The 19,063-nt window shown below is 34.1% G+C and overlaps 1 protein-coding gene across 8 annotated transcripts in view; it reads left to right on the top strand.

The window, feature by feature from the left end:
* PTBP3 (polypyrimidine tract binding protein 3) overlaps positions 1 to 19,063 on the top strand; it is a 100,513-nt gene that overhangs the window by 62,039 nt on the left and 19,411 nt on the right. For all 8 annotated transcript variants that reach the window (XM_081067642.1, XM_081067639.1, XM_081067641.1 and 5 more), the window contains 3 exons: positions 3,149 to 3,313; positions 11,733 to 11,843; positions 13,301 to 13,475. In XM_081067642.1, coding sequence (XP_080923768.1) covers positions 3,149 to 3,313; positions 11,733 to 11,843; positions 13,301 to 13,475 — 451 coding nt within the window. The remainder of the gene's footprint in view (positions 1 to 3,148; positions 3,314 to 11,732; positions 11,844 to 13,300; positions 13,476 to 19,063) is intronic.

Raw genomic sequence — 19,063 nt, 5'->3', positions numbered from 1 at the left:
CTACCACACTTAGGCTCGATGGTAGAACCTATTGCTCCTACATTTCTAGCCTGTAGCATGTTACTGTACTGAATACTGCAGGCAATTGTAACACAGTGATAAGTATTTGTGCATCTAAACATATCTAAACACAGAATAGGTACAGTAAAAATACTATATAAAAGATTTTTAAAAAATGTACACCTGTATAGGGCACTTATGAATGAAGTTTGCAGGACCTGAAGGTGCTCTGCGTGAGCCAGTGAGTGAGTGAGAAGTGAATGGCTGTGAGGGACATGACTGTACACCACTGTAGGCTTTATAAGCACTGTACACTTAGGCTATTCTAACTTTATAAAATAACACGAGGTTAAATCAAACACGAGGAAATGATGCAATTAAGGGACACAGTAAACGAAGCGAATGAGACTATACTGGCAGCGTAATATGCCATACTGTTTTACAGCAAACTTTCCTTTGATAAGTAGCTAAGAGTACACTAAAATCAATAAGAAGCATAGTATAGTAAATAAATAAACCAGTAACATTTTATTAAATGATAAATGATAAAAACCAGTTTATTAACATTACCAAGTATTATGTACTGTACATAAATGCATGTGTATACTTTTATATGATGGCAGCCCAATAGGTTTATTTATACCAGCATCACCACAGACATGAGTAACACATGGTGCTACAACATTATGATGTTTTAGATGTCACTGGGAGATAGGAATTTTTCAGCTCAATTATAATCTTGTGTGACCACCATCATTTATGGAATCCTTTGTAGACCTAAATGTTGCTATGCAGTGCATGACTGTACATAAGTATAAAAGTGGGAGTTGTTCAGCTATTAAGCATATAGAAAATAAAATATGCCAATTTTCAGAAAGATACTTATTTTAATGTTATTTATCATAGCAAAATGTTAGAAAACCACTTATCTCATGTTAGAGTTATGGTATCATAAAGTAAAAAATTAAAATCATGAAAACAAAACAAGAAATGTTCATTTAAAACAACACACAAAGTACTGTGACCTTTAAAATTGCAAGTGAACACAATATGTGAAAATGGAAGTAGCTACTTTGAAGTTTTTTATTTTGTCGCACAAATATTTTACTAATTATCACCATTCTTAAGCAATAAGTATAGTACAAAATATTGATGAAAACTTGAATTTAATTTCAGTAATCATTAACCATGCTTTTTTCCCCTTCAATTTTCCCTCCTTCACCTACTTGATCTTATAAGTAATTATTTTAAAATTGGAAAAGGGTTGCAGATAAGCTACAGACAACTTTTGATTTCTTGAGGCATTTTGGGAATAAATTGCTAATCTGGTCTGCATTGTGTAATACTTTCAGCATGTATTTCCTATAACAGGGACATTCTCCTATATAACCAGAATACAGTGCTCAAAATCAGGAAATTAACATTGATATATTACTTCCCTTCGATCCTCAGTCCCCATTCAAGTTTACCACTTGTCCCAATAACATTTGTTAGAGCAAACCAAACATTATTCTGAATCATGTGTTCTGTTTAGAAGTCACATCTTCTTGATTTTCTTTCATCGAAACAGTTCCTCAATTTTTCTTGGACTGTCATGACCTTGACACTTGAAAATTACAGGCATTTTATCTTCTAGGATTTCCCTCAGTTTGAGTTTGTCTGATGTTTCCTTGTGATTATTCAGTGTATATATCTTTGACAGGAACATTACAGAAGTTATGTTCTTTTTTTTCTGATTGCATCCTGTCAGGTGGGACGTAATTTCAGTTTGTTGGCTTTACTGGTTATATACTCTTTGATCACTTGATTAGGCTGGTGTTTGTCTGGCTTCTCCACTATAAGGTTAGGACTTACAGGGAAAGAAGAATATTTGGGGGCAAATACTTTAAGGCAATGTAAATATACTGTTTCCTTGTTAACTGTCAGTTTATATCAATATGGAGTAAAGATCTATTTTGTTTGATGAGTTATTATTTGTTACAATTATTACTTTTTGATTTTCAAATTGTCCTATATTTGGCCAGAGGGAGCCCCTTCAGGTTGTTTTCTATGTCACTTTGGCATCTTCCTATCGTTCTTTGAACACTTCTTTGCATTCTGGTAAAATAACAACAAAAACTCATAAAAACAAGAAGTTATACCCTCATCTTGTGCTTTCCTTGCTCCAGATCTGGAACTAGACATTTTTAGCACCCTGGTTTCTTTTAGTAAAACATGATATTTAGAAACTCGTCTGGCATCCCATGCCAGGATGTCCCTCCTTTGAATTAATTACCTCCTTGCCCCTTCAGGCCCTCATAAACCTCTTGTTCTCTGTACTCAGACTGTCTTCACCACATTGGCTCTCTACCCCATGTGGACCCCTTCCTGACTCTCCTTGGGCTCTGACACTCCTGGCCAGGTTATACTCTGGATGTCTTTCTTACCCTCTCATGGTCCTCAGGTTCTGATATCCAGCAGTGAGAAACCCCCACTTATACTTTCCTTACTTTGTTTGGGCTCAGGTTCCTCTTGCCAGACAGCCCTGCCACGGGGATGCTCTCCTCATGTTGTTCAGGCTCTGGTTCTCCATGCTAGAATGTCTTCCTATAGAGATGCCCTTCTTATTCCACTCTGAACCACCACAGCTCCTCTCCTCCTCCATATTTACTCTCTCACATGCCACCCAAAGGCTTTAGAACTCAGTTGTTCAGGGCGGGGGGTCGGGGAAACAAGAGGGACTTGAATAGCTTTTTAAGTGGTGTTTAATGTTACTTACATGTTGTCTTTTTTTCCTATTGTCATTTAAAATTATGAATAAAAATGTCCAAATTGTCTTTTTTTGCCATGTATTTTTTTCATTTCTTGGAGTAAATTTAAGCGACTATCTTAAATATTGTGTCGGTGTGATAAGAAAGCAAGTCTTTTGACTCTTGATTATATTAGGTTGGTGCAAAAGTAATTGTGATTTAAAAGGTTAAAAACAATTGCAAACACCGCAATTACTTTTGCACCAACCTAATAAATTTAGGATATGTGCATTCAGAGAGAGTAGATATGTATGTTTTTGTTTATAGTAACTTCCTATTATTTTACATTACCTGATTTTTAGGATTCATATAAAACTCTTCTGTGTAACCACAAATTCTTATTTTGGATTGTTCTATAGAGAGCCCAAGCTGCACTGCAGGCTGTGAGTGCTGTCCAGTCAGGAAGTCTGGCCCTTCCTGGAGCTCCTACCAATGAAGGCACAATCCTACCTGGGCAGAGCCCTGTGCTCCGAATAATTATTGAAAACCTCTTTTACCCCGTTACTCTGGAAGTTCTTCATCAGGTAAGGAGGAACAATCTTAGGAAAGCAGAATCAAATGCGACCTCTGTAACTTTAGATGTTTTATATCTTTAGTTTTTTAGCTGATCGATTTTGGTTGATGTGTTTAAATAATAAAAATTATTCAGCATCCTGTTTCATGCTAGAAGTACTATCAATCAGAGATCATTTTTGACAGCCCCCTTTTACTAATTTAAAGACCTGATTTTAAAAAGTGTCAGACATTCTTTTTTTATTTGTATATACCTAAGCATGAAAATGAATAAAGCATAGACTCCTATTAAAAGCATTGGTAGTAGTTATTCCTGAGAAAGTAACATCAATATAGAAAACAACTAATTTATTCCTATTGACTCCTTCTTACATTTGAGTATTTTTATTTTAAAACCTCTGAAAGGAAGGTATATAATAACTCCTTATATGTAACATAGATGTATCGTGTTAGTGACCCATACCCATTGTAGCTTTCATAGGCTACCCATTAATATGTCTAAAGTGTCTTGATAACAGGTAGTCTACCAAATCATGGCCTACTATGAATATATAGAATTTAAGGACTGGAAGGTCACCTAGTTTTTGTAATTTTACAGTGAATAAAACTGCAACTCAGATAATTGATGCATTGAATATTATAGAGCAATTGAAGAGTCAACTAAAACTCAAGCCTTCTAATGTGAAGTCCAGTGTTTTGTATGCTTGTTATATTTTTAACTAACACTCCATATATACATACCCTCAAAATGTAACATGCAGTTATTTGGTTATCTGTAATATAGAATATTTGGCATCTAGCCTAAAAACTTCAGTTAGTGTTTGTCTTATTTAGCTATATATCGATTCCATTTCATTGTACTTTTCAATACATACATTACAATATTAAAACACTAACATATTACTTGCTTATTTTCATATTTACATCTATCTGTCTATCTACATTGCCCGCATAATACCAGGCCAGTCCAAAATTATTTAACTGTTTTCCTAATCTTTGTATTTGTTCTACTAAGTGGAGAGTTATGAGGGTGTGTGTGTGCATGTGTATTTAAGAATTGAAATGCATCTTATTCTATTATCACATTTTACAAATGAGGAAACTGGGGCTCTTGGAAGTTAAGTTACATTTCCACAGTCATTGTACCAACTGGTAATACAGCTGGGATACATTTCCCAATACACATTCTTTGCCATGCATGTAAATATCAAAATATACCATTTATTAGGCCCACTGTGTTCCCTATGATCGTTTTCTGAGTACCATTTTCTAAATATGCATTAGTGAGGCATTTTCTAGGGAGGGCTGTAACAGTAGTGTCTACAGCTACTGTTGTTCCCTAAAAGTGTTCAGGAATTGTTTGAGTGATTGGATTCTTTGTTCTGGTAGATTTTCGTCTCTTCTGTTTATTCCACAAAGTGGCATTGAGCCCTCTGTGATCCATCCACAGTGTTTGTTTGTATGTTTGTTTTTGCTACTGTAACACTGTAGCTACTAACTTACAGTTTTACAAAAGATATTCTTGCTCCTATGGTCAACATGCCCTCAGTGGCAGTGAGTTTAGCCAGTATCATGTGGTCCTGTCCTATCATTCCATTTGTCTCCCTAAGAACAGTAACAAACTCGTCTCTCTCCCAAGAGATTATGGGGTCCTTCAGCTAAGGAGTAATTCTGAGACTCAATAATAACCATCAGGATAGGACTCAGCCTTTCAGGTATAGTGCTCCCTTGTTTAATGCTCCTTCCCATTACTGTTGGAATCAATCCAAACTCCTTACTGAGGCTCTTAAGGCCCCCATGTGCAGACCGCTCCCCATTTCTTTAACCTCATTTCCTAACACTTCCTCTGCTTATTTAGCACTCTTTCGTGGCTTTGACCCTCTCTCCCCTTCTCTTCAGCTTATTCCATTTCTGCGTATCTCCTATTTTGTAGGCTTAGAACACACTTCGCTGAGGTAGTCACGTAGCTGAATTCTACGTCATTCGGTTTTCAGCTTATTATTCACCTCCTCAGAGAATCTTTCTCTAATTAGGTTAACTAAGCCCTCTCCCCCTGGCACGCTATCCCATCAGCCATCTAAAGTATCGTATAGCGTAATGATTGAGGATACAGAGTCTGGAGCTGCTTTGAATCCTGGTTTTACCTCTTACTACCTCTATAGCTTTGTCAAGTAACTTACCCCATCTATGTCTTTCATGTATTTATGTAATGGGGATAAATAAAGATGGTCTCTATTTTATACCTTCATTGTGAGGATTACACGAGTTAATGCATTTAAAGCACTTAGAACAGTGCCTGCTACATATTAAATGCTCAAGAAATTTTAGTAATCATCAGATGCTAGTAAATTGCACTGTAAGAAACTGATCCTTGCTTTTGTACTCTTCTGGGTAAGATACAGTTTCATAAGTTAATAGCATAAAATGCAATGAATATTGAGATGAGGAAATGCATAGAAGTGTGGAGTTACTTGCAACTGTTATAATTAATTAGAGGATTATTTTATATTCTTAGCTGAAGAATTGACATTAGCTAAACTGCTCTCTAACATCTGTAGGAGCTAGTGTTTTTCCTTCAGCTCCTGGTAAAGGGTTGAGAGTGACTGAGGTGGAAGTGGTGCTGTTTCAGATGAGGAAAGGTAGGGGAGGTTTTTCCAATATGATGTTTCCAATAGGTGTTTCCAATATGATGACATTTGAGCAGGGGCTTGAAGGATGTTAAGGTGTAAGTATTGTGTGTATGTGATAGAATAATAATCCAGTCAGAAAGAACAAGTGCAAAGTCCTTAAAATGGAGGTGTGCTTAATGTGTTCAAATATCAGAAATAAGGCTAGTCGTTGGAAATAAGGCTAGTAGTAGGAAAGCCATGAGTGACACAGTCAGAGAAGGGGTCAGGAGCCAGATGGTACAAAGCCTTTATAATCTTTACACTGAGTAGGACGGGAAGCCATTGGAGGATTTTCAGAAGAAGGGTGAGATGATAGATTTATGTTTTAACAGAATCGTTCTTGGTGCTGTTAAAAATAAACTGTAGGCACAAGTAGAGGCTCTTGTCATAGTTTGTATGAGAGATGGTGACTCGGGTGAGGACATGGGCACTGGAAGTGGTAATTATGGACATATTTGGAAGGATTTGCTGGTGGGTTGAGTAGATGTGGGTTATGAGGAGAAAGAGCAGCCAAGAATGTATTCCAGATTTGGGCTGTGAGCCTCTGGTAAAATAGAGCTATCTAACATTAAAATAGTAAAGACGGAGGAGGAAAAAATTTGTGGGCAGGGGTGGGAGATAGGGCAGGAATCAACAGAGTATTTTCAACATGTTAGGTTTGATATACCTATTAGACATCCCAGTAGATGTTGAATAGACAGTTAGGAAATAAGTCTGGATTGGGTAGAAGAATTCTGGACTAGAGATTTGGTGATCATCAGCTTGTGGGTGGTGGTTTAAAGCCATTGGATTGGATGGCGTCACCTGGAGAGTATTTGCAGATAAAGAAGGCACTCATTGATCATTATGTAACCTCAACCCCGCATACTAAAAAATTTCTTTGTACACTGAAGGAGTAATTCAAAACAGTATTCTCTGTAATCCATTACTTCCAAGTATTGTTATGTTATACATGGGGGTATTTTATGCATGTCCAATAGACAAATCTCTTAGGACAAAGGACTGATATTTTTGAATTGCATACTAAAGATAAATAACTTGCAAAAATCAATTATTATGGTATTAAACAAAGAATCGATACTAGTAATATAAAATTCTGGTTTTTAAGTCATACTGTTTTGTTGGCTACAGAAACTATTATAAACAAGTTGTGGCCAGTATGCTTGATAGTTTTAAAAGTTCTAATATGAATATGCTTTTTATAAGTGAATGCTAGTGAACATTTTTAGTTTCTGGAAAGTTCTTCTGTTATAAAAATCACTCTGAAGATTAATTTTACCAGAATTTGATCTGGTAAAATTAAAGTCTGAAAAGATGCAATGCACAGGAAATATCAAGAGTTGAATCTAAGTGTCTATTTTATGACAGCAAAATAAATATATGAGGGAAATAGAGTCAAAGACCTTATAATCAATAAAAATAAATCTGTATATGTTAAACTTTCCTGAATGTTAATCCTTTGAGGCCAAACCTGTGTAAAATTAGTATTTTGATAATTATGAAAAAAATGTTTAAAATCGCACTTTAGGCTTTTCTAGATTCCTTAATGTTGATGCTTGCTTACTTTATTCAAAAGTATCGGGTTGGTTATTATAACTACTCTCTCAGTAAATACAATCCAGGGGGCTCTAGAGAGCTATCCATGGTTAGCCAGTTCAGTCAGTTTATGTTTTCTTAACACTTTCAGATAAAAAACACACAGCCAAACACAGCTGTCAGTGAGGATGCCCATCGGGTGAGAAAGAATGTAAATACTAAAAAATATGAAGGTTAAGTGGAAATTACGTTCTGTAGCAGAATTTGATATAAAATTATCCTAAATTTTAGAGCAAATTGTATGTTATTACTTTATTAGTGAGATATTGTACATCAAGAATATTTATCATTTTTAAAAATTGCATATTACTGTGACTCTCCAGTTAGGTCTCAGAGTATAATTCTTTATCAATTAGTAAAAAGCATTTATCTCTACCTCTTAGGTGTCAGGAATTGTACTCAAGAAATAGAAATGATTAGGGCGGCCCGATGGCTCAGTTGGTGAGAGCACGAGCTCTGAACAACAGAGTTGCCGGTTTGATTCCCGCATGGGATGGTGGGCTGCGCCCCCTGCAACTAAGATTGAAAACGGTGACGGCACTTGGAGCTGAGCTGCGCCCTCCACAACTAGATTGAAGGACAACAACTTGGAGCTGATGGGCCCTGGAGAAACACACTGTTCCCCAATATTCCACAATAAAATAAAAAAAACAATAAAAAAGAAAATAGAAACGATTAAGGCAAGACATATACTTCAAGGAGCTTTTTAATTAAAGGACATATATATGTAAACAAATATATTGTGCAGGATAAGTAAAACAAGATAAATATTTATATGAGGCCAAGAAGGGTTAGGGTTAGGGAAAGAGAACTATCTATTGAGATTTGCGGGAGCCTGAGAATTTTCTGGTGGTGTTAACTCCCTTCTCTGAACTGAGTTTTGAAAAGGATAAATGAAAATTTGCTAGGTATTAGGCACAGAGTTCCAGGTAATGGGAAAAGCCACACGTATAGGCATAGAAGTGTGAAACCTCTTGGTGTATTTGGAGAACTATAGACAACTGCATATTGTTTATGTAGATAATGTGATAGAAAAAGTGTCAGGAGACGAGGTTGGAGAGGTAGACCAGGGCAGGATTGTCTGTGGTACACCATAGAGCTTGGATTTTACCAAGCAGGTAATCAGGAGGCAGTGAGGAATTTTAGGCAGTGAAAAATATAATCTGGCTTGTTCTTCAGAACACTCACTACCTGTGACTGCAGTATGAAGGAGGGAGGTTAGGCAGTTATTTTATGTCCTTTCATATATATATTAAAAGTCTTTGCTACTCATTTATCGGGTAGGAAAAAACACCCAGTTGGTGCACTTATAATATATAGATTAGTGTGTGTGCGCATGCACATGCAACACCACAGTATCGCCAAGGATGAAAATTAAGAAAATACAAGGCCTTTTCCGAAGAACGTTTATACCTACAGTATATCTTAAATAAAGATACGACATAAAATTCAAATTATTTGACAGTCAGCTGAAAAGAAGGTAAATTTGGTATTTTTTTTTTAAAGAATATTATCTAGGACACAAGGGTGTACTGAGAAATACCTGTGACAGGACAAAAATTTTCATTAAAAGAAAAAAACCAAAAAAATTCTTATTGTTCAAAACACAGTTAAATGAGGATTAAGTTCCCAAAGTTCTAAATCCTGAAATGTGACCATAATGAAATTACAGTTTTTTTTAAAGTTTCTCATTTCAATAAAGAACTCTCAAACTGTCTAATTTTAAGGAAGGACATTTTCCTTTTTTTTTGTTTTTAAAGGAACAGGACATTATTGGGGGAACAGTGTGTACTTCCAGGACTTTTTTTTTTTTTTTTTCCAAGTCAAGTTGTGTCCTTTCAGTCTTAGTTGTGGAGGTCGCAGCTCAGCTCCAGGTTCAGTAAGCCCACCATCCCTTGCCGGACTCGAGGAATTGAACTGGCAACCTTAAGGTTGAGAGCCCACTGGCACATGTGGTAATCGAACCGGCAGCCTTCGGAGTTAGGAGCATGGAGCTCTAATCGCCTGAGCCACCAGGCCGGCCCAGGAAGGGAATTTTCTAGTAAGCCCTTTCAAGACAAATTGGTTCCACAAATCTTACAGAATGATATTATTTCCTATAAGATGTGTTTGACTCTAAGCTAATTCTGTGTTAAAGAGTATCGTGTCCAAAATGAATATTTGGACGTTAGGATACTTTTTTTGGGGGGCGGGCGGTAAAATATACATAAATTTTACCATTTTAAGTATACAGTTCAGTGTAATTAAGTACATTCACATTATTTTGCAACCATCACCAAACACTGTGTTTCTCCAGACTTTTTTTTCGTCTTCCCAAACTGCAACTCCCGTACTCATTAAACAACTTCCCATTCTCTTCTCTCAGCCCTTAGCAACCACCATTCTGCCTTCTGTCTCGAATTTGACTAGTACTCTAGGTTCCTCATACAAGTGGAACTATGCACCATTTGTCCTTCTCTGATTGGCTTATTTTATTTAACATAATCTCTTCAAGGTATATCCATGTTACAACATGTGTCAGAATTTCCTTCCTTTTGTATGTATATACCATATTTCGTCCAGTCATCTTTGGATTGTTTCCATGTTTTGACTATTGCAAACAATGTTGTCATGAATATGGGGTGCAAATACCTCGTTGAGTCCCTGCTTTCAATTCTTTTGGGCATATCCCCAAAAGTGGAATTATTGGATCATATGGTAATTCTAAGTTTTTTTGAAGAACCGCCATAATTTCATAATACAGCTGCACCATTTTGCTTTCCCACCAACAGTGCTTTTTTTCTCCACATCACCCCCAACACTTGATATTTTCTGGTTTTTGTTTGTTTGTTTTGATACTAGTCATTCTAATGGGTTTGATGTGGTATCTCATATTTTTTTTGGATTTCCCTAATGATTAGTGATGTTGAGTATCTTTTTATGTTCTTATTGGCTGGCTGTTCAGTTATCTTTTGGGGGGAAATGTCTATTCAAGTTTTTTGCTCATTTTTAAATTGGGTTTTTGTTATTGAGTTGTAGTTGTTCTTTATATGTTCTGGTTATTAACCCCTTATCAGGTACGTAATTTGCAAATATTGTCTCTCATTTTATGGATTGCGTTTTCACTCTGTTGATAAGTGTTCTTTGATATACAAAAGTTCTTAATTTTGATGTAGTAGAATTTGTTTTTCATTGTTGCCTGTACTTACTTTAGGATAGTTTTTCTTCATCATTCTTTCTGATAATTAAAAAGTAAGGACAGTCAGACATAGTATTCAATAATAGCAAATTCTTACCACCATAGGGAATACTTACCTTTTGATTCTTAGAAGCAGAAGGACAACTTTCTGGCTCAAGATGCAAATTTAAAATGGGATATCAGAGGAAAATAAAATGCATTACAGTAACCCCAGCCATGAACATCTGTGGTGGTGAAGTAGAACAAATATTGTAAGAACATTGGTAACCAGGGATCTGTCGTTCCTTACTGTACTCTGTTTATTCCTCTTCTGCAAAGACACTTCAGAAGGCCTTTATTGACAACTCTTGTACCTTCCCAACTTGCGTTCCGGTTTCCTTTTTCTTATCTTTTTCTTTTTTTATATTCATAATACTTTTTTGCAATCAGACATTGTTATTAATTTGCATATTTATCGTCTGTCTTTCCTCATGAGGGCAGAGGCTCTTGTCACTGTTTTGTTCACTGCTGACTTCCCAGTCCTTACAACAGTGCTCTGTGAATATTTGATGAATTAATAGAGCAGTCTCTATTGAACATTTTGTAGTTTCTGTGTCTATACAATCTCAAGAAATAGATGCTAATTTTCAGGATGAAATATTTGATTCATATGACTCTTCTACTTCCGTTCATATACATTATAACCCCACTATCTTACAATGTTAATTAATTCCTGTTGTAGCCTCTTGTTTTAGTATTGTTCTATTTATGACATGTTATAAAATAGATTAAATATTTGCATGCCTATTGGGCTAGGCTTTTTTAAGACATGCATGAGTGTTGAAACTTTAACATTTTAGGCTTGATTTAAGTCATTTTGGTTACAACAGTTTCAATAGAGGAAATTAGTTTCATTTAAATATGGTATTCATGAATCAAGTTGTACGTGTAAAGGTATGTTAGCCTAATTTTTTCCCTAGTTTTAACCTAATGTAAACTTTTTTTCAGATATTTTCTAAATTTGGCACAGTCTTGAAAATTATCACCTTTACAAAGAATAATCAGTTTCAAGCCTTGCTTCAGTATGCTGACCCATTGAATGCACAATATGCCAAAATGGTAATTATATTTTTTTCATTTTTTAATTGTTAATCAGTCACTTCATTGATACCGAAGGAAACCATCATGTCTCCCTTGTTCCAGTTTACCATGTGTTCTTTTAATTGAAGTAAAATATACATCATATAAAATTTACCATTTTAAAATATACTATTTCATATGCTCTTTTATATAGTAAGGTAAAAATTACTTCTTCCTTCATATGAAATGGTTTCAAATCACCTATTATTTCTCAGATCTCTGGGATTCATTACTGTCTGTCATATTTAAAGTCTAGAATTGAGGACAGTGCTCCTGATATAATCTGACTAATGAAGAAGAATTATCTTTGCCCTATGCTTTAATTTACTTCTATTAAATTAGCCAAAGATTGATTTCACTATTTTTGCAATCATACTCACTGTTGTATTTTATTGAGCTCTGAATTGGTGAAGACATTAAATCTTAGGAAATATGCTACTGTCAGTTTATAGTTTTGTTTGTTTGTTTGTCGTTTTTTTAGTACATGAGTGTTTGATTTCTGACGATATAAAACTTCACATTCACCCATCTCCTATTGAGATCTATCCTAACCCGAATTCTGTCTTGTATAAGTATCTGAATTATTTATAATTTGTTTTCAAAGATAGGGACTAAGGTTTGCAGTACTTTTGTGGACCACGCAGTGTCTGGCTCTTGTTTAGGAATATAGCCTTTATATATGCTTTACCCTCTACCTGCATGTATTATTTTATACCCTGTATAATGGCCTAGTGATCAATAACCATTATTAATTAGGGTTTTTAGTGTATTTGTATATTTTTTGTTTTATTTTTATGTGTCTCATCTATTTTTATAAATTTGAGCATTTGTGGCAGTCATAAGTGGCTGCAAATATCCCTTTGGTAAATTTTTATTATTGTGAAGGAAGGGATTACTGATTATTGGTCTTATATCAGAACTGACTCCAAATTTCCCTCAGCTTATTATTCAAAGCATTAAAAACACGACAGAAAATGAAGTGGTAGATAATACTCATATATGTTCTGACAAGTACCATTTACAAAGTCTTTATTTCGTATTAACCTATATAAACTATACTAAAAAGAATTAAGATGAAATGTAAAATTAAAATATCTTTAACATTTTCTGTGTACAAAATAATAATCATAATAGCTAGTACAATGTACAATAATGCATAATAGTTTTCTAAGCTTTTACATTTCTTCTCTTTCCTTTGATCTTACCAGAGACAAGATAGGGATTGTTATCCTTATTTTCAAATGGAAAAACCGAGTGTTAGAGATTTTCTTTTTCTCTCTTAGTTGTACATAGTTAGTGACAAGGGTAAAAGTAAATAAAGGTCTTCTGCTTTTAGTCCAGTGCTCTCTGCTTTATACCTGTGTCAAAGTAGAGGCTACTTGATGTATCAGTGTTGTTGTCTTGCAAAACATCAGTCCCTTTCTTACATGCTTTAGGCTCTGGATGGCCAGAATATCTATAATGCATGCTGCACTCTGCGTATTGACTTCTCCAAGCTCACCAGCCTTAATGTGAAATATAATAATGACAAAAGCAGAGACTTCACTCGCTTAGACCTTCCTACTGGTGATGGCCATCCATCCCTTGAACCCCCTATGGCTGCTGCTTTTGGTGAGTAGTTCTGTTTTGGGTCACAAAGCAAGTTTTCTGAAGTTAAAAGTTTCATTCATTAATCCATGTTATGTCAGTTAGCCTTTTTCTTCTTGGATTCTCTCAGGATTCTCTAAAGAAAGGCAAGACTCAGAACAAAATGTGTCCACTAATTCTTAATATTAGTAGATTCTATTAGTTGGCAAAACAAGTGAATATCTGAAATTAAAAGTTACAAATTTATTTTCTAACATTAATATTACTCAATTCTTTATAAACCATGCAACCATTTGTTTCAAATCAGTAGTCTTTTACATATTAATACTGGTTTAAATATGTTGGTTTATAGCCAACAGAATATTGGCATAAGTGCTCTTGAGAGAAATACTTTTTTCTTTTTAAGTAGTGATATTTTAAAACATGGGCCTAAATTCGTGGCATATTTTCATTTATTCATTTATTATTTTGTTTTTTAAACATCAGAACTTCCATCTTTACCTTTAGTTTGTGTGAAGTTGCAATTTTGCATTAATAAAACTACAGTCTTCTGAAATCTCTTCAAGTGTCACTTCAAGTGTTTCCTTCTTTTATTTAAAACTAGTTCTCAGTATTTTTATACTTTTTAAATAAACCTTTATAGAAAGGAAAAAGCATTGGATGGCCCAGTGGATATATCATTAAGTAAATGTATAGTACTTTTTGGTTTTGCAGTTCTCAAAAGTGTGGTTTTATGTTTAGATAAAATATTAAATTTTACTACCCTTTGTGATTGACTCGTCTTTCCCAAATGACACCAATAAAAAGACTTTAAGTAGTATTTAGTCAATCTTCATTTTATAGGTGAGAAAAAAGTATCCTTAGCCAAATGGTTGTCCAAAATTTTCTGGAAAATAGTTTGTAACTTTAAAAGTTTATTGCTGTTTATAACTGAAAAAAATTAAGTGAACTATTCATTCAGTTCACTTTCTTAAAATGGTTAAAGTTTCTGTTTTGGTCTGAAGAAATTTTTGTGTTTTATATGTTACCAGCCCTTACTTATGTGTCTGATTTTGCAGAGCCAAAGGCCTTTGTATATACATTTCAGTAACACATGATAGAAAGCGAGTCTATTATTCAAGGTTGCCGAAACTTGACTAACAAATGCAGAACTGTAGTTACTCCAGTAATTGAATATATACTATTGATGTAATTAATGCGTTCTGCATTGTGAGAGGAGGACATTTTAAAAATACAGTTAAGAATTTTGGTTTCTGAATATAAGATATCAGAATGTTAACATCCTTTTTTATTGTATTCTTAAATCCTTAGTCATTGCAAAGTTTTGTCTACATCGTAAGATAAGTGATTCATCAGAGAACAAAATGGTTTTTGTGTATTAAAGTTTACTCTGCCTCTCATTAATATTTGACACAGTTTGCTATTCCCTCCTTTTTTCTCTTGGCTTCTGAAACACCACACTCTTTTTTCCCACCTCATTGGTTGTTCTTTCTCTCTTTTAAAGGTTGCCATTTAAAGTTCCTAGAGTTAAGTTGTAAACAAACAAGCACTCTGTCCCTGTTTTTAGTGATACATGTTATACCTATAGATAAGCTTGTATAACATGTAAATGTATTTTTAATACCCATGTAATTACCACCCAGGTTAAGAAATAAAATATTCACACATACTGAAGAAGCATTCTTTGTACTTTTCCCATTGATTGTGCTCCTACTCTCCCAGTGATAACCAGTCTCAAATTTTATGATAATCGTTCTTTTGCTTTTCAGCTTTTTCTTTCTGTTTTTTTTAACCACTCATTATGTGGCCCTAAGTGTAATTTAAAATTTTTTTCTCTTATATTTAGAACTTTATGTAAATTGGAATCATGCTATTTATTTTCTTTTGTGACTTGTCATTTATTTATATTCATATACATAGCTGCTGCTTGTTCATTCTCAGTACTGTCAAGTGTATAGATTCCCATTGTGTGAATATACCACAGTTTGTTTATTCTACTGTTGGTACATTTGGGTTATTTTAGTTTGAGGCCATTATGAAAAATGTTGCTATGAAATTTTCCTGATTACCAATGAGGTTGAACACATTTTTATTTATTGTCCATTCTCCCTTACGAATTTTCTGTTCAACTCTTTTGCCTATTTTTGTATTTGGTTTCTTGCGTTTCCTTGTTTATTTCTAGGAATTCTTTATGGTTATGTGTTTCTCCCAGTCTTGGCTTCATGGTATTTTTGTGTAGTCAAATTTATTTGGCATTTATTTCCTTTGTGTTTGTGTCTTGTTTAAGAAATCCTTTACCCTGGCATTATAAAGATACTACTTATATTCTAAAGTTTATAGTATTTTAGTAACTTTGTTTTAAAATAATTTAAGTTGCAAGAATAGTATGAAGAATTCCCTTATATCCTTCATTCATATTCCCCAATTATTAACATCATGCCACATGTACTTTATCGTGTGTGTGTGTGTGTGTGTGTGTGTGTGTGTGTGTAGGTAGATAGGTAGGTAGGTAGGTAGTTCGTTCCCCCCACCCCCCAAATCACTGGAGAGTAAGTTGCAGGCATGATGCCCCTTTACTTCTAAATGTGCATTGTGTATTTTCTAAGAACAAGGACATTCTAACCTAAATATAGTTCAGTTATCAAATCAGGAAATTAACACTCATACAGTAATGTTATCTAATCCATAGACCTTTTTAATTTTTTCCAGTTGTGAAAATAATGTTCTTTATAAGAGAATTTTTTTTTTCTGATAAAGATCCAAACCAGTAGCAGGCTAATTTATTTATCGTGTCTCTTTAGAGCCTTTTAATTTAGAACATTTCTTTATTCTTTGTCTTTCATGACGTTTGCATTTTTTAATTAAGAGTTCAGATTGAGTATTATATAGAATGTTTCTCAATACGAGTTTTTTGGCTGAAATAATGTTGTGTATTTCTCAATTTATTACATCAAGAGACACATGATGCCAGTTTATCCTATTCCTATTCCTATTTGCCTGTTTATTCCTATTCCTATTTGATAGTAACTTTGATCATATGGGGGAGGAAGACACTTTATACCCTCAGGGTTCTTTTGGCTGGTCTAGTAATTAAGTATGCATGAGATGGATTAACAAGAGAAAATAACCAAATTTAATTACATACATACACATGGGAACCCCACATATATGAGAGAGTCAGAGACCCCACATATACGGAGGTTCAAAGACAAAGGGCAAATGAGGTATATGTGACATTTTGAGCTAAGGGTGAGGTACGGTGCCTTGGGACTTCAGAGGGGATGAAGGTCATTGCAGGGTGATAAGAATAGTAGATGTTCAGTAATTAGTAGTTTGCCCTGCCCTATAGATGGGTCATAAAAACTTATTTCTGGTGATAACGCATTATGGGCAAGGCCTCTAATTTAAATTCTTCTACGTAGTTAAACAGGGGCAGAAGTTTCTCTTGCGCCCATAGGATCTTGTTGCCTTTAGCTCAAAATAATGTGCATACCAGAGAGGCACATCTTGGGGTGACTCATTCTGAACCCCTACAATCAATTATTAAGGTGGTTTCTGCCAAGTTTCTTCAAGTAAAGTTACTGTTTTTCTAATTAATTTTTAGGCAGATGCATTGAGACTATATAAATACCTTTTCTTTATCACTTTTCAACTTTTAGTTTTAGCATCATTGCTGAAATTACTTGTTATTCTGATGATTGCCATATTGGTGGATTGCCATAATTTTTTCTACATTTATTAGTTGAGATTTTATTATAAAGGACTTTTTTCTTAACACCATTCCCTTCATTCATTCATTTTGTATAAATTTAACATATAACATTGTGTGAATTTAAGGTATACAACCTACATCTATATATTATATGATTGCAGATATAGCCATAGTTAATCACATTACATAATTATAGTATAATATTATTGTCTATATTCACTATAATGTGTATTAGATCTCTATGACTTACTACTTATTGTATTTTTTATGTCATTATGGATTCCTACTTTATAGGTCAAAATTTTGTGCTATTATTTTTCATCTTATGCTCAAACTGTCCCAGATTTGGGCAGTAGAAGCTCTTTCACACTGGCTTGTATGGAATTTGAAGTGTCCCCATCATTGTTTGAAGTCGTCCTTACTTTCTAGGAGAAGATATTTCAGATTTTTACCCTCCCTGACTTAACACTGCAAATTGAGCCCTGATTCTTTTAGTGGAAAATGGTATTTGGAAATCAATATCTAGGCATTAGATGTGGTCATTGCTAACAGGATGTCATTGCTTGTACACACGAGGATATATACTTCATAAATATATTTTTCTTTGTATGTTTGTTTAAAAACCACAAATTTTAACCGATACCTCCATTTCCAATCCAGCACCCTTTTTTCATATTGGTAACTTTTTTCTACAAGAATGAGAAATCTAATTTCCATTAGCCTCAACACATTTACTTACTTGCTCAATTCTATAATAATTTAAAAAATAGTTTCAGATTTCTTAACACATACCATTAGAACTTCAGTTAATATTTGCTTACGTGGTTTTCTATGCATTGTTTCATTGGTCTCTCTTTCCTTTTCTTATTACCTCATCTCAATATCTGATAGAGTAAATCTTTTTATCTTATTCTTCAAAGTATCTTGACAGTTTTGACCATTTTACACATGAACTTTAGGATCAGCTTGACAAGTCCTCTAAAAAAAAAGCTTATAGGGTTTTGATTGGATTACATTGACTTTATAAATCACTTAGAAGATAATTGACATCTGCAATAGAGTCTTCCAGTCTTTGAACGTTGTACATCTTTCCATTCACTTGGATATTCCTTAATGTCTTTCGGTAGCATTTGGTGACTTTTCTCCATAAAGGTTTGCATGTTTTGTTAGATTTATTACTGAGAACCATACTTTTAAGAGTCTAATTCTAGAACTATTATTACTGATCTTTGTAATCTTGGGCAAATTGCTTAACTGCTCTGCACTTTTATTTCTTCATATGTGGAATGAGCATAATAGTAGTGTTTAACTGGTAGAGTTGTGATGAACATTAATCGTGCTGATGTGCATAGAGTTTAGAATGGTGCATGGCAGAGTACAATGTAAGTGTTAGCTTATAGTGTCGTTTTGTTTTCTAACTGTTGCTAATATAGAAATGTAGTGTTTCTTGATTTCATTTTCAGCATCCTTGATAAACTGATTTTATATTCATTCCTTTTTCAAAACTGTTAATTTCTTTTTCTTTGGTAAGATGCACTTAACTTCTAAAATTTATATAGAAATGGAAAAAGAAAGTAGAATGTTAAAAGGAATTAAATTTTTTTAAATTTCAACACTTAATATAAAGCTGCAGTAATCAAGCCAGTTTGGTAATGCAAAAAGGATATATATGGAATCTAGAATTAGATCCACACATACGTTGTCAGATGATTTTCAATAAAATTGCCAATGTAAAATTTAGTAGGAAAAGGGAACTCTTTCAACACGTAGATTTTGGAGAGGTGGATATCCATATTAGAAGAAAAAAAAAAAATCATTGTTCTTTATCTCACACCATATTAACAGATGGACTTGAAATGGATTTTAGACCTTTGTGTAAAACTAAAACTTAGAGAAGAAA

Source organism: Rhinolophus hipposideros (assembly GCF_964194185.1).
Source record: "Rhinolophus hipposideros genome assembly, chromosome: 11".
Taxonomy (NCBI): Eukaryota; Metazoa; Chordata; class Mammalia; order Chiroptera; family Rhinolophidae; genus Rhinolophus; species Rhinolophus hipposideros.
Note: the sequence above shows the minus strand (reverse complement) of the source record. Positions and strands in the feature narration are given on the sequence as shown.